Consider the following 15,269-nt stretch of genomic DNA (forward strand, 5'->3'; position numbering starts at 1 on the left):
TGATTGTCTCCTTAGTGGCGCTCTCCATTATTTCCGTAACACTTATACAATACCTTTAAATACTCCAACTCCTATCTGAACATTTCTCAAGGTTACGACATCATATCTGCGAGACTGAATTTGCTAGATTAGGATTCACTACGTTTATCTTGCATGATCTGCTGATTTGCTTATAACCTCTTGTATAGCCATAACTTGGCTCTTCCTAAATCAACTACAAACTACTCGTTGGTCCATTCTCATATCTATATTTTGTGTAATCTCTCTTTAGTTAATTACTTTGTCTTAAGTTACCTCTCACACTGGCTCCTTATGTATCAAGTGTTCATTTATACTTATTTATCAATATCATCGAGTGTGTAACCCTTACGCTTCTCTCCGGCATCATGCTTGCATAATGTTCTGGAGTCATATCATATCTATAGGATCTGAATAGATGCAATCTCATTCCTTTCACCCTTTTGCCGCATTTCTCATTTACTATTCCATAGTTACCTCTTCATTTTGTCATTTTTTTCACATCTTCACTAACATCTTACTCGCTTTGTGGTAACCTCTCTATACCGGGGATAATTGAATTTATTACGCACAAGGGTGACACTTAGTGTAACTGGCACACTTACTCCCTTAACCTTAACTCTGCTCCACGCGCTTGCTTTGGGAAGCATCTTCCTAAATGAACCTTAAAGGTTATTATTTTGTTGTCCATTCTATTATTGTCGGAATGTTATCTCTAAAATTCTCATGATATCAACCATTATAAAATCCTTCAGTCCCTAATTCATGTTCAGTTTATCTTGTTCACCAGCCCATACTGATTTTTATTACTCTGAGGTCTAACCTTTCCTCCTTGTAATCACGCTGAAGTCACCAACTCATTTCTCGAAATAAGGATATGAGTTTATGGCTTATACTCTTTTATTGCCTCAAGGCCTATCACCTCTTGTATTTTCCGTCACTTGACTATGGACTCTATCATCGTGTCATATTTTGATTTACTGTTATCACCCATATATCACATCTTACTCATGATGCTTCATTTACTCTCTTCTTATTCTCCGGATAATACTTTTTATCTATCACTTTATTCTGAAAATTCCAACAAAAAGTTCTTTCCCTTTTTGCTTCCCTAGCTTCATCTCACTGGCTCATTGGAATGCCTAACATTCTCCTTTTTTTACTCGGGGCTAGAGTCATACTAAGGTAAATATTTGTCCCTTCTAGGATCCCACTTCCTATCTTCAGAAATTTTTGATTATTCCAGTATTTATATTTGATTGTACTACTCTAGAGTTCACCATTTGTCTATCTCACAAGGAGATATATTACCACATTTGCACCATCTTTCGGAAACATTAGTTAATGATAACAATCCATCCACAATTTTTGGGTTACTCAAACCCGAACTGAATCTTGATATCATATTCTTCTCTTAAACTATATTTGTTGGCTCCCATAGGGCATAACTGAGATGGGTGTGGTCAATTGTATATATCTCCATAATATTGAAGGTAACACCAATACTTATATTTCTCTGCCTGAATTGTAAATACTGATAATCTTCATTAACTAGGTACCTCGTACCCTTCGTCATCTTGCTTGTGTTACTTGCTGAAACTTGTGTCTACTTTCCGATTCTCTTATTCTTTTTTACCATACGAGTGGATAGATATTCTTGTCTTAGGGCTCCTTAACAAGAAGTTTACACATATTAATACACATATGATCTGCTGAAGACCTCATATTTAGTCATCATAAGCATGATGCAAAATTGAGTCCTTTGAATCAACTCTTTCGCATCAAAATTCAATCTCTTACCAACTATCTTTCTGGATGTAGGTATCACTGTATTATGAATAAAAGAAAATTTAGGAGTTTGAATTCTTATAACTGAGCTCTAGCACACGATCTAGAATAAGAAGAAAGAGTGACAGTCCTAAATGCCCTGTAGCCTCATGCTTATAAGTGTGGTGCACAACACACCTATAAACAAGACTCTACTAGACACGGCTTATAGACTCCCTAGGATAGAACTGCTCTGATACCACTTCTGTCACGACCCAAACCGATGGGCCGTGACGGGCACCTGGTACCTTACTTAATCGAGTACCAACATAACGTATCTGTCATATCATAATATCATGGGTAAATAGCCTAGAAAGGTCGTCATGAGATAACAAAAATAAAATATAATGGAATACTAAATATTGGACGACCTGACATGACATGGAAACTTATACATGTGACATACGTGCTTATAAAACCAAAGTGATAACTCATACACTGAACATAGGCCGATAAGGCCATAAGATTTTCATATACATGACATATGCCTACAAGCCTCTAAGAGTACATAAAATCATAAAGGTTGGGACAGGGCCCCACCATATCAATCAATACATATCCAAAGCATACTGACCAAATAGGCAACTCCGGAGCAAGTGGAGTGCACCAACACCTCCGCTGAGCTGATAGCCTACTAGGAGGAATGTCAACCTATAAATTGGGACCTGCGGGCATGAAACGCAGCGTCCCAGGCAAAAGGGACGTCAGTACAAATAAAGTACCGAGTATGTAAGGCATGAAACATAAACAAGAATAGTAATATAAAGAGAGATAGAGGAGATACAACCTGTAACATCTGCGTGCCTCTGTGGGCTACTGACATGAAATGCATAATACATATACACATAAACTTTTAAAAATATACGCGTCTGTAGGCATCATCATCATCATCATCATATCGTACCCGGCCTCAAAGAGGACTCGGTAAAAACGTACCCGGCCATCATAAGGCTCGGTAGAATCGTACCCGGCCACGTGGAGCTCGGTAAATCCAACTGATCAGTGGTTACACAATAGATGTCGTACCCGGCCTACTATAGTGCGGCTCGGTAGAGTAAAATAGATATTATATATAATGCATGCTAAACTCATGGAATCACGTTCTAAAACCTTTTGGAGTGACTTAAGGTCGTTGCACCTTCGATTAACATTATGGACATCATACCATCAATATGATCTTCTATAGGATTCAAGGATCATACATACTTGCTTAATATAATTTTATAAGGAAAGAACAACATGGGCAACCTTAGTTTCTATGAGTAGATCTGTTATGAAATAACGTATTCATTTCACTTTAGATCATGCCAAACGAAAGAGGGAAGTGCATTAACATACCTTAACCATGGTGAGTCCTTAATATCTCTCAAGCAACTCTTCAAACAACTCAACTCAATCTACCATTGCATAAGGAGATTCAAAATCAGTGTTGAATAAAGGCTAAGTTTGCAACTTAAACTTGTAGCTCATTTATATAAATTCGGGCAGCATCTCCCCTGTAACAAGAGCCTCCTCCAATACCATATACCAACAACAATTACCAGAGAAATCCATCAATACATAATTATCAATAACAAGACACCATAAAATAACAACAAGTCATAACTATTTTACGACGAGCGACAAGCTCCAATTGGAATTCGTATATCCCATATCATCCTTTATAGACTTTTTACTTTAAATTAATAGTATTTTTAACATGATAATGAGGTCATTCATCAATAATTCCAGCCTTATACCATATATCCACAACAAAGAAAATAATCCACAACTCCAATTATTCTTAATTAACAACTTTATTCACTAGTTCATGTCTAGTTCATCCATTTAACTCAACCGATGTCAATATAATCTTAAGCACTTGTTGGAAAACAATATAATAACCTCCTACAAGTCGAAATCCATGTTATAGTTAGCTTACAACAGCCCAACACACCCCAATCAATTCATACCAAAAATAACGACTATAGTAGTGTCCAATACCCCGAAAATATTATAAAGAATGTCTAATCCATTATTTCACCAATATGTGGTGTTTCTCCACACCGTTTATCCTCCAAAAACTCCATTAAATAGCAGCAAAATATACAGCCCCAAAAACTACACGAAACAGCCCACAAAACAGTCCATTACAAGTCAAATAACTCGAACTCACGGCTTCCGATCACCGTCCCGTGAGTTCTAAATATTATGAAATGAATTAATCAACCTTAATTGATATTTAAGATCTTGAAACCAGAAATTAGGCATTTTTATTAACTTCAAAATACCTTCCAAAACTCAAACTACAAAGAAAAAGAGAGGTTATATAGCAATACTTACGTCGTGGGGATCGTTCTTGTGTTATTGCTTCGTAATTTCGTGCCTCGGATGATAGTATCGTTGAAAATCCTTATGGAGGACTTGAGGATGAGTTTAGGGGTGTTATATGGTCGAGCTCTCTGGAAAACCAAAGTAAGAGACGAGATAGAGAGATAAACATCCCTTTTTCTAAAAGTCAAAAAGGTGTCATGTGCCACTCTCTCATTGGCCCTTTTTCAAAAGCTTATATCATTTTATCCGGATGTCGTATGAACAAACGGTTAAGAGCGTTAGAAACTACATTCCAAGACCTTCAATTTGGTATATAATATGTCCCAAAAAGATCTCATATAGCACACGGAATATATTACTCAAAAAAACTCCATTACAAGGCAATTTCTTAGTCGATTTTTCCGCAACTTAAATCCGATTTTTCTCAAACTTTATACTTCATATTCAAACATCATATATAGTCATATAATGTCTTTTAACTCGTTTAAATCATGATTAATAAGTCTTATATTCATCTTAACTTGCGTAACACTTCGGCAAACCTTTCTTGTCCTTGTAGAAGGATTTCATCCTTTTTGAGTTTACATTAGATAATCCTATAATGATAGTAACATCTGAAGTACGGGGTGTAACAACATGTACCCTTATAAACATTTATCCTTGAATATTAACTCTCAAAGGCTTCCAAATAAATATGGGATGTAACACCATTAAATCACTTTATATACTTTCCAAGAGGATCTCATTTCTGAACTTACATCAACGGACTTACGACGTACTTTCACGTACAACAATATGGGTTGTAACAAGGGATTTGAGTAGTTACAAACCAAAGGAGTAGAACAAGAAGAAGAGGGAGAAATAGATAAACTAGGAGGCATTTTCATGAAAACCTCTTCATCAAGATCCCCATGTAAAAAACATTATTAACATCAAGCTGGAATAAGGGCCAGTGCTGTTTGACAACCACAACAATAAGGGTTTTCACAGTAGACATTTTGACAACAGGAGAAAATGTTTCATGAAAATCAACCCCTTTAACCTGAGTATCACCTCTAACTACTAACCTGGCCTTATACCTCTCTAGAGTCCCATTAACATTATATTTTTACTTTCTATACCCATTTACAGCCTATAAGCTTTTTACCAGGGGTAACTCAACAATATCCCAAGTTCTATTAGCCTCCAAAGCCTCAAACTCCTTTCTCATAGCCTCCTGCCACTCAGGGACAGCAACAACCTGTGAGTAAGTGTAAGGCTCAGGAATATGGAGCTGTGAAGTGGTTGCATTGAATGATACAGACTCAGAGCTAGAAGAAACGGGGGCAGAAAGAGAAGTAGGAAGCATTGAACATACAAAGTCCCAAAGATAGGCAGGGACATTATGAGCCTACTAGATCTTCTAAGAGGAGGATGATCAGATGATGGAGTAGAAGAAATATGAGCAGGAGAGGATAAAGGAGAAGTTGAAACATCAGAAGAAAGATCTGGAGTGAAAATAGAAGGGGAAGGCATAGGAATAGAAGGAGATAGAGAGGAAGTTGAATCAGGAGAAATATGGGCAGGAAGAATAGGCGGGGAAGAATGACCAGGAATAGAAGTAGGTATAGAAGATGTTGAATCATCAGAAAAGTGACCAGGAGAGAGAGGAGAAGGCAAGACAAGGGATGGTGAAGGAGAAGGTTTAAGAAATGGAAAAATGTGTTCATGGAAAATTACATCTCTGGAGACAAAACAAGATTGAGTGGTGAGATTGTAAAGTTTATAACCCTTTTTGGCAAAAGGGTAGCCCAGAAAAACACATGGGATAGACCTGGGATGAAATTTATCTCTATAGATTTTAGGCATAGTGGAATAGCAAAGGCAACCAAAAGATCTAAGATGGGAATATGTGGGGGCCTTGCCAAAAAGTAGTTCATAAGGACTCTTGTTTTTGAGAAGGGGGGAAGGGAATCTGTTTATCAAATAGGTGGCAGTAAGGAGACAGTCTCCCCAGAATTTTATAGGAAGATAAGATTGAAATAAAAGAGCCCTAGTAGTTTCTGGCAAGTGTCTATGTTTCCTCTTTACCACACCATTTTGTTGTGGAATGTGTGGGCAAGAGGTTTGATGAATAATTCCCTTTTCAGAAAAGAAAAGGGACCCAGAAGAAGAAGAACCTAACTCTAAAGCATTGTCACTCCTCACAGTCTGGACTCTAGTTTGAAATTGTATTTCAACCATGGAAATGAAGGCCTTCAATAGGTCAAAAACATTGCTTTTTGCCCCATTAAGTGTGTCCAGGTAGCCCTAGTGTAGTCATCTACTATAGTAAGGAAATACTTAGCACCAGAGTGAGTAGGAGTGGAGTAAGGACCCCAAGTATCTATGTGAACAAGCTGAAAGAAATGAGTGGACTGAATAGAACTATCATGAAAAGGAAGCCTAGTTTGTCTTGCTAAGGGGCAAATAGGGCATATGAAGGACTGTTTAGAAGACAAATCACTAATAATACCAGAAATAAACTTCATTTTGGAAAATGTTATATGTCCAAGTCTATAATGCCAAACAACATCAGAATTATTCACTTTATTTGAAGCAACCATGGTATTTACAGATGAATCGTCATTGACATCAGTAGTAGAGACTACAGGTAAAGAAGAAACAGGCAAAGAAGAAACAACTGAAGAACAATAGTTGACATGAACAGGGTCAATAGGTGAAGTCACATGCTGAAATAGCTTGTAAAGTCCAGTGTCCAGTCTACCAAGCACCACTGGCTTCTTCATTGAAGGACCCTGGAATGTGCAAGCAGACTTGGTAAACTGAACAACATCATCACAATGATTTAAAAGTTTTTGAACAGATATGAGATTATGATTGAAACTGGGAATGTAAAGAATATTATGAAGGATTAAATTAGGGAATAAAGCTAAAGAGCCAACATTGGTGACTTTTACTTTGTACCCATTTGGGAGAGACACAAGATAAGGAATGGGAAGAGTGATTATATCAAAAAGTAAACTTTTAATGGAAGTCATATGATTAGTAGCTCCGGAGTCTATTATCCAAATAATGCCATTCACACTAGATAACATACAAGCTCCATAAGAAACACCCTCATAAGGCATGAGCTTACTAGCAAAGTTAGCAGAAGCCAAGAGAGGTGGAGAGTGTGGGGAAGCAGAAATTTGGGATTGTTGTAATAAGGTCATCAGTTGGGAGTATTGATCCTTGGTGAGGCTAGGTATCACAGAAGACTCCTCATGCTTAGCTGGACCAACAGAACTACCAGGCGCAGAAAAAACACCAGAAGAGTCAAGTTCAACATGTGCAGCAGATCTGCGAGGAGGAGGTCCTTTGCTAAACTTGAAATTAGAAGGATACCCATGCAACTTATAGCATTTATCTATTGAGTGACCAGGCTTTTTGCAGTATTTGTAGATAAGAGAATTCCTGGTGCCCTCAAAAGAAACCTTGGAGGGAAATGAGGGCTTAGAAATCCTAGCATGAAATGAAGCAGATTGAGATGAGAATTGAGAGGTAGAAGACACTTGTCTTTGTTTTTCATCAGATAATATAATACTGTACACATTTCCAACAGATGGAAGTGGCTTCATCATTAGAATATTGTTGCGAGTCTGCATATAGGTATCATTCATATCCATAAGGAACTGATAAACCTTCTGCTCTTCATCCTCAGCAGCTTTCCCCCACAAGTACAAACTCTAACCTTATAAGATACTATCTCATCCCAGAGTTATTTGATTTTGTTGAAATAATAAGCTATGTCTAAAGACCCTTGGGAAATATGAGCTAATTCTTTCTTTAGTTCAAAGACTCTAGCCCCATCACCCTTACCATATCTCTCTTCCAATTCACACCAAATTTTCTTGGCAGACTTAGAATATTCTATGCTACGAGATATTTCTTTTGACAAAGAGTTGATCAACCATGAAACCACAAGATCATTACATCTTTGCCACTGGCGTGCCAGAGGGGACCCAGGAAGTGGCTATGTAGAGGAACCACTAATAAAATCAAGCTTATTCCGAATGGAGAGAGCAACTAAAATGTTTCTCCTCCAGCTGCCATAGCAGGTGCCATCAAACGGACTAGAAACCAAAGAGGTTCCTAGTACATCTGATGGATGCACATATAGAGGATGACAAGGATGCGTAAAATCATCCTCATGAAACACAGTACGAGGTGCAATGGATGAAGAGGAAGGCGTAATGACAGGATTATCATTCGTCATCGAGAGAATATAGAACAACAAACACAATAGCCAACAAAGTTATGAAATATGAAGAAGAAACTAATTTACCTCCCTCTTTTGCAACCGAAAAGAGAACAACCTTGTGAAAAGAAGAAGAAACTTCCGGCGGCGCAAAAATTGATGAAGAAACCCTAGCTCGAATTAGACGAACAAATCAGTCAACTCCAGTCAAACTCCAGTCAATACATCCATCGAAGACAAAGATCCAGTGAAAATAAGCAAAATATATCCCGAAATTTTCCAGCTAATTCGGCCAAAACCCTAATCCAGCATAAATGCAACGAAAATCCAAAAGTTGACGAAAACTGAGATGGTTAACATAGATCGGAAGCAAACGAAGTGATCTACCAGGATCTACGCTCTGATACCATATTAGATGTTGAGAATCTAGAGAAGAAATGAAGATTGGAGAATGGCATGTTGCATTTGAGAGAAGCTTCGAGAAAGAGAAGAAAGGAGCCGATATTTTCTCATTATTGTCTAAAATGAATTAATTGTCTGTACATAGAAGAATGAAAGTAATAAACATAAATAGTGGGCCTTGACCCTTGACCCGGTGGCCCAATTACAACTAACACAACATAGAATGGGCCACTGCTAATTCTGATTACAATTATAGGCCCAATATAACCATCAACCTTTGTCTTCTAATATTCTAACAGAAACTGTGAGGTATATCTATTGGTTGCAGTTACAATACTTGCATACCTAATTGTGGGCCTGTTCTTGGTATATTATGTTATTGATTTGTCCAATACATTTATATTGAACTTTCTGGTGTGTACAGAGCGTAAAGATAAGTATTCTTTTTCCATTTTCATACTTGTTAACATCTATTTTACATCATATAAAGTTACCATAAATTTCACGCCCGATTATCACGAGTTTCCAAATATTTGATGTTACAAATTTTAATCTTGTTAATTTGAACTGGATGATTTAGGACAGTCGAGTCAGAGAGATTATGTCTTATTGAGCTTGCACTTTGCATATATTGGTGAAAGAGAATAATCTGTTTCGTTGAGATAATAGACTATCTTTAATTAGAACATAAAAACATGAATAAATTGATCCTAGTTATAATTCCGGGCAGACTGGATGAAGGGGGATTATATGATGGAGTGACCTAAAAAATATTTGTATTTTAATTCGCAGTACTTGTATTTTATATTTGTATATCTACACGAAAATATTTGTCCTTAGATAGAGAGTAGAAAACAGATAGGTGAAAAGAAAAAGATATTCGGTCCGAATCACATTGTTTGATGTTAGAGTTTTTATTCTTCCTTGATTTTGACAGTAAATCTATAGATGTTAAGAAAAAAATTTCTTTGATGAAAATGAAGAGTTTAAATTTTATTAGATCACTTAATTACGAATATTTTTTTTGATAATCATTTATTGGTAACCTAATAAAAATGATAACTAAACCTGTTATCACATATTAACTATATTGGTAACGTAAATTTGTTTATGATGTAAAACATTTTATAATGTTAGAATATAGTACACCATAACTTAGATCTAAAGAAAAAAGAGGCATGTGGCTTGACTTGTGTCAAAGGAGGTGTGTGGGGGGTGGCTCAGGCTTGAAGGCTGAAGCTGCAGTCTGACTCAAAGTTTGGTACAATTAGTTGGTTAAGATGTACAAGCTCCAACCATACTCATTCCTTCCAATTCCCGCAAATATTTGAAAAATCTCTGTCAACATTTTGCTTTGCTTTCTTCTCTGAAAATATACCTTTGATACCAACTTCTCAACCTACAAGCTGGCCATAACCACCCTCCAAACGTTCCTTCACCATTACAATAATGTTTCTCATTCCTTAGCTTTTGTACGTTAAGTGAACATTCCTTCTTTATATTCTTGCAAGTAACAAAGAACAAAGCATCACCTTGGGTGCTAGCTGTGGCAAAGATTGAATAGTGTGTTTGTGAGTGGAAAAATGATGGAGTCAGGGGTTCCGATATGTAACATTTGTGGCGAACAAGTGGGGTTAGCTAATTCCAATGGTGAAGTCTTTGTGGCTTGTCATGAGTGCAATTATCCTGTTTGTAAGTCTTGTTTGCATTATGAGATCAAAGAAGGGCGCAATGCATGTTTACGCTGTGCAACTCCTTATAATGGTAATTAAATTAATCTGTTTTCTTGACAATTTGGCTTTATGTCAATCTTAAATTTAACTTATTAATGATCCCATGTGATAATTTGGTAAAAGAAGTATAAAGGAAGTGTAACATAATTCTATGCTTATTATGCATGGTTAAATTGTGCAGAGGGCTTGACAATGGCTGATGTAGAAAATGAGCATGAATCTTCTACTAACCATACTACAACGGCTTCTCATCTTAATACTGGTCAGGTATTAATTATATCCGGTGAAACTTCATATGTTTCTTTCTATGTTAGTTCTTCAAACATGACATTGAATTTAAGTTGGTGACAATTTTCTGTGATTATTTTTCTCGATGTAGGATGTTGGAGTTCATGCTAGAAATATCAGTACTGTTTCAACTGTGGACAGTGGTAAGTATATGAACTTTTGCTGTACAAGATTCATAATAGCTCATTGTAGTGTAGTTTAATGAAGAACACTATCAACTTACTTGCTATTTCCTCGTAAAGAATATCATGATGACTCTGGGAATCCAATATGGAAGAATAGAGTGGAAAGTTGGAAGGAAAAGAAAAACAAGAAAAAGAAGACCCAAAGTAAGACTGTTGCACAAGAAGCTGAAGTTCCACCTGAGCAGCAGATGGAAGAAAAGCCACAGTAAGTAGAATCTTGAAATGGGGTTGATTTCTTTTGTCTATATATCTAAATAACTAACAAGAAAAAAGGACTCTTCCAGTTATAAACAATGGTGTTTAATCCACCTTCAGTGACATTGAATTATGCTCTATTTCCATCATGCATCTATTGATTGCGTGTAATATAACTTGTCTAGGTCAGCAGATGCTGCAGAGCCACTTTCAAGAATCATTCCTGTACCGAAATCTCAAATTGCTCCATACAGAATCGTGATTATCATCCGATTTATAGTTCTGTGCCTTTTCTTCCACTATAGAGTAACACATCCAGTTGAAAGTGCCTATCCCCTGTGGCTTGTTTCTGTTATTTGTGAGATCTGGTTTGCTTTCTCTTGGGTGTTGGATCAGTTCCCTAAATGGTCTCCTATCAACCGAGAGACATATATTGACAGGCTATCTGCAAGGTTAGGAATCTTCTTCAAAAATGTTCATTACTTTCTTACAACTTGATAAAAAGTGTAATCTTGTTAATTTTTCTTGAATCTTTTGTAGGTTTGAAAGGGAGGGAGAACCTTGTCAGCTTGCACCAGTAGATTTCTTTGTCAGTACAGTTGATCCTATGAAAGAACCTCCTTTGATTACTGCCAACACAGTTCTCTCAATCCTTGCAGTTGACTATCCTGTCGAGAAAGTTTCCTGCTATGTATCTGATGATGGTGGCTCAATGCTTACATTTGAGTCACTAGCTGAGACTTCTGAATTTGCAAGGAAATGGGTACCATTCTGCAAGAAATTTTCAATTGAACCACGTGCACCTGAGTTCTACTTCTCGCAGAAGTTTGATTACTTGAAAGACAAGGTGCAGCCTTCTTTTGTCAAGGAGCGCAGAGCAATGAAGGTAAGAGCCTAGTTTTGTAATAGTATGAGATAAACATATATATGGTTCAAGAGTTGGGTTACATTATTGGTTATATTTGGTATTTGCAGAGAGAATATGAAGAGTATAAAGTGAGGGTAAATGCTTTAGTTGCGAAGGCTCAGAAAACACCCGAGGATGGCTGGACCATGGCCGATGGAACTCCTTGGCCGGGAAACAACCCGCGTGATCATCCTGGAATGATTCAGGTTAGTGCTTATTAATTAACCTATCTCAGTTTCAATAAAATCACAACGAAGATTTTGCAAAAATCTTTGTACTTGCTGCTTTCAGATCATTTTAGTTCATACTCCATATATTTTAGGTCACATTTTGCTTCTTGAAGTTCTAGTATATGCGATGGTCAGTTACTCCATAATTTTTCTTCTTCCACAGGTTTTCTTGGGACATAGTGGTTCACATGACATTGAAGGAAATGAACTTCCACGACTCGTTTATGTCTCAAGAGAGAAAAGACCTGGTTATCAGCACCACAAAAAAGCTGGTGCTGAAAATGCTCTGGTGTGTTCAAAAAGCAATTCATTAGCATTGATCTCAGAAGATTTTTGTTTACTTCCTTTCACAAACTTACTGTTTTTTTCTTTATCAGATAAGGGTGTCTGCAGTTCTCACAAATGCACCCTACATTCTCAATCTTGACTGTGATCACTACGTCAATAACAGCAAAGCCATTCGTGAGGCTATGTGTTTCCTAATGGATCCACAAGTTGGCAGAGACGTCTGTTATGTGCAGTTCCCTCAGAGATTTGATGGGATTGATAAAAGTGACAGATATGCTAACAGAAACATAGTCTTCTTTGATGTAAGTATCTTGACCACCTATAATTAGCATTTCTCTAATGAATTTCTTCATCTATTTGAAAATGGAAACAATAATCTTGCTTCATTGAACATCATACTCTTAATGTCAGTTCTTTAGTATTGATTCTCTTGATGCGGTGTCAGATGGATTAAGATGGCTCTTCTTTTTTAATATCATGAATTCAGGTTAACATGAAAGGTTTGGATGGCATCCAAGGACCTGTGTATGTCGGTACAGGATGTTGTTTCAATAGGCAAGCACTTTATGGTTATAGTCCTTCTAACCTGCCTACATTACCCAAATCATCTTCATCTTGTTCTTGCTGCTGTCGCCGCAAGAAACCAGCCAAAGAGAAGGATCTTACTGAGGTATATCGTGAGGCAAAAAGAGAAGATCTAAATTCTGCAATCTTCAACCTAAGAGAAATTGAAAGTGAGTTTTCCAGTACGACAACATTCCCTTTATTTAGCTCCATTATCCTTGGAATTAAGCTATCATTTTTGTGTCTGCAGATTATGACGAGCATGAGAGATCCTTGCTTATCTCTCAGATGAGTTTTGAGAAAACATTTGGCATGTCATCCGTGTTTATCGAGTCTACGTTGATGGAAAATGGAGGAGTACCTGATTCTGTCAATCCCTCGATACTGATTAGGGAAGCAATTCATGTTATCGGCTGTGGTTATGAGGAGAAGACAGCATGGGGAAAAGAAGTAAAAACTGACTCTTGCTCTTTTCAAGACTTTTTTTTTCCCTGAAGTCTCAAGCCTACTTTCTGATTGATCTTTTGGTTTAACTTATTTTTCTTTTTGTTTGGCCTTTTCAGATTGGTTGGATATATGGTTCAGTGACAGAAGATATCTTGACTGGATTCAAGATGCAGTGCAGGGGATGGAGATCAATATACTGCATGCCATTGAGGCCTGCTTTCAAAGGGTCAGCTCCTATCAACTTGTCAGACAGGTTGCACCAAGTTCTTCGATGGGCTCTTGGATCGGTGGAGATTTTCTTGAGTAGGCATTGCCCTTTGTGGTATGGATTTGGAGGCGGCCGCCTCAAATGGCTCCAAAGACTTGCCTACACCAACACCATTGTCTATCCTTTCACTTCTCTTCCCCTCATTGCTTACTGTACTATTCCTGCTGTTTGCCTTCTTACAGGAAAATTCATCATTCCTACGGTAAATCTTCCACTTCTCTGAGCCTTGTTTCCAACTTTATAATTAAGAAGTGCACACTGAAAATGAGTGCATATTATTTGGAGCTGGTATTGAGGCTGCTTTTTCTTTAGTTTCTATTACTGAATCAAATTTTTGTGCCTTGTATGCAGCTATCAAACGTTGCGAGTATACTGTTCCTTGGTCTTTTCCTTTCCATTATAGTGACAGGTGTGCTCGAGCTACGATGGAGTGGTATAGGCATAGAGGACTGGTGGCGTAACGAGCAGTTTTGGGTGATTGGAGGTGTCTCTGCCCATCTCTTTGCAGTTTTCCAAGGATTCCTCAAAATGCTTGCCGGTATAGACACAAACTTCACGGTGACAGCCAAAGCTGCAGATGATGGAGAGTTTGGCGATCTCTACATCTTCAAATGGACAACAGTCTTGATCCCTCCAACCACAATTCTCATTCTTAACTTAGTTGGTGTTGTTGCTGGTTTCTCTGATGCACTCAACAAAGGATATGAAGCTTGGGGGCCTTTATTTGGCAAAGTTTTCTTCTCATTTTGGGTGATCCTTCATCTTTATCCATTCCTCAAAGGTCTCATGGGACGCCAAAATCGAACACCAACCATTGTTGTGCTATGGTCTGTGCTCTTGGCTTCTGTTTTTTCACTTGTTTGGGTCAAGATTAATCCATTTGTCTCCAAAGATGATCCTGCAGCTATGGCTCAAAACTGCATTTCCATTGATTGTTGAGCTTGGGACAAGATTTCTTGAACCACACCACATGTTTGAAATGTAGACTTCTTTTTCATGTAATGTGGAGGTGAAAACTCTCCTATTCTTGCATAGTTTTGAGCAGCTTGTATCAGTTTTTCTCCAGATAAGGAAGTAAGTTTAAGGAAGATTTGTTTGGAAATTTTACAATGTTGATATTTGAATTGAAACGTCCGAAATTTCAAAGTTAAAAGGAAGTTGAGCTGATAATGAATATTATGGTGTTATTCATTTCAAGTTTGTCACACCCCAAAACGGAGGCACCCGGCCTTACTTACCGAGCACCCATGTAAGTCATTCAACAACCAACTTAATATGAAAACAGGCCGTCAAGGCCACCATGTAACATTCTGAATAAAGATAGAAAGCTATATGATTACTTGCGTCCCAAAATGACACACATAAGTATATAGACGCGACAAGGC

At 37.5% G+C, this 15,269-nt stretch overlaps 2 protein-coding genes across 2 annotated transcripts; one reads left to right on the forward strand and one right to left on the reverse strand.

The window, feature by feature from the left end:
• Nucleotides 1-5,041: 5,041 nt before the first annotated feature.
• On the reverse strand, nucleotides 5,042-6,381 carry LOC107830311 (uncharacterized). The gene is made up of 3 exons (XM_016657841.2): nucleotides 5,516-6,381; nucleotides 5,306-5,468; nucleotides 5,042-5,113 (listed from the first exon to the last, which is right to left on the reverse strand). Exons 1-3 carry the CDS (start codon nucleotides 6,379-6,381, stop codon nucleotides 5,042-5,044), a joined length of 1,101 nt encoding a protein of 366 aa, XP_016513327.2.
• Nucleotides 6,382-10,244: 3,863 nt separating this feature from the next.
• LOC107830312 (cellulose synthase A catalytic subunit 8 [UDP-forming]) lies at nucleotides 10,245-15,037 on the forward strand. Its single transcript, XM_016657842.2, has 13 exons — nucleotides 10,245-10,543; nucleotides 10,694-10,779; nucleotides 10,892-10,943; nucleotides 11,043-11,190; nucleotides 11,366-11,632; nucleotides 11,721-12,066; nucleotides 12,156-12,293; nucleotides 12,481-12,606; nucleotides 12,695-12,907; nucleotides 13,093-13,339; nucleotides 13,420-13,619; nucleotides 13,733-14,086; nucleotides 14,236-15,037. The coding sequence occupies exons 1-13, from the start codon at nucleotides 10,363-10,365 to the stop codon at nucleotides 14,821-14,823; spliced, it is 2,946 nt and encodes a 981-aa protein (XP_016513328.2). The 5' UTR covers nucleotides 10,245-10,362; the 3' UTR covers nucleotides 14,824-15,037.
• Nucleotides 15,038-15,269: the final 232 nt, after the last annotated feature.

This window comes from Nicotiana tabacum, chromosome 3, assembly GCF_000715075.1.
Source record: "Nicotiana tabacum cultivar K326 chromosome 3, ASM71507v2, whole genome shotgun sequence".
Classification (NCBI taxonomy): Eukaryota; Viridiplantae; Streptophyta; class Magnoliopsida; order Solanales; family Solanaceae; genus Nicotiana; species Nicotiana tabacum.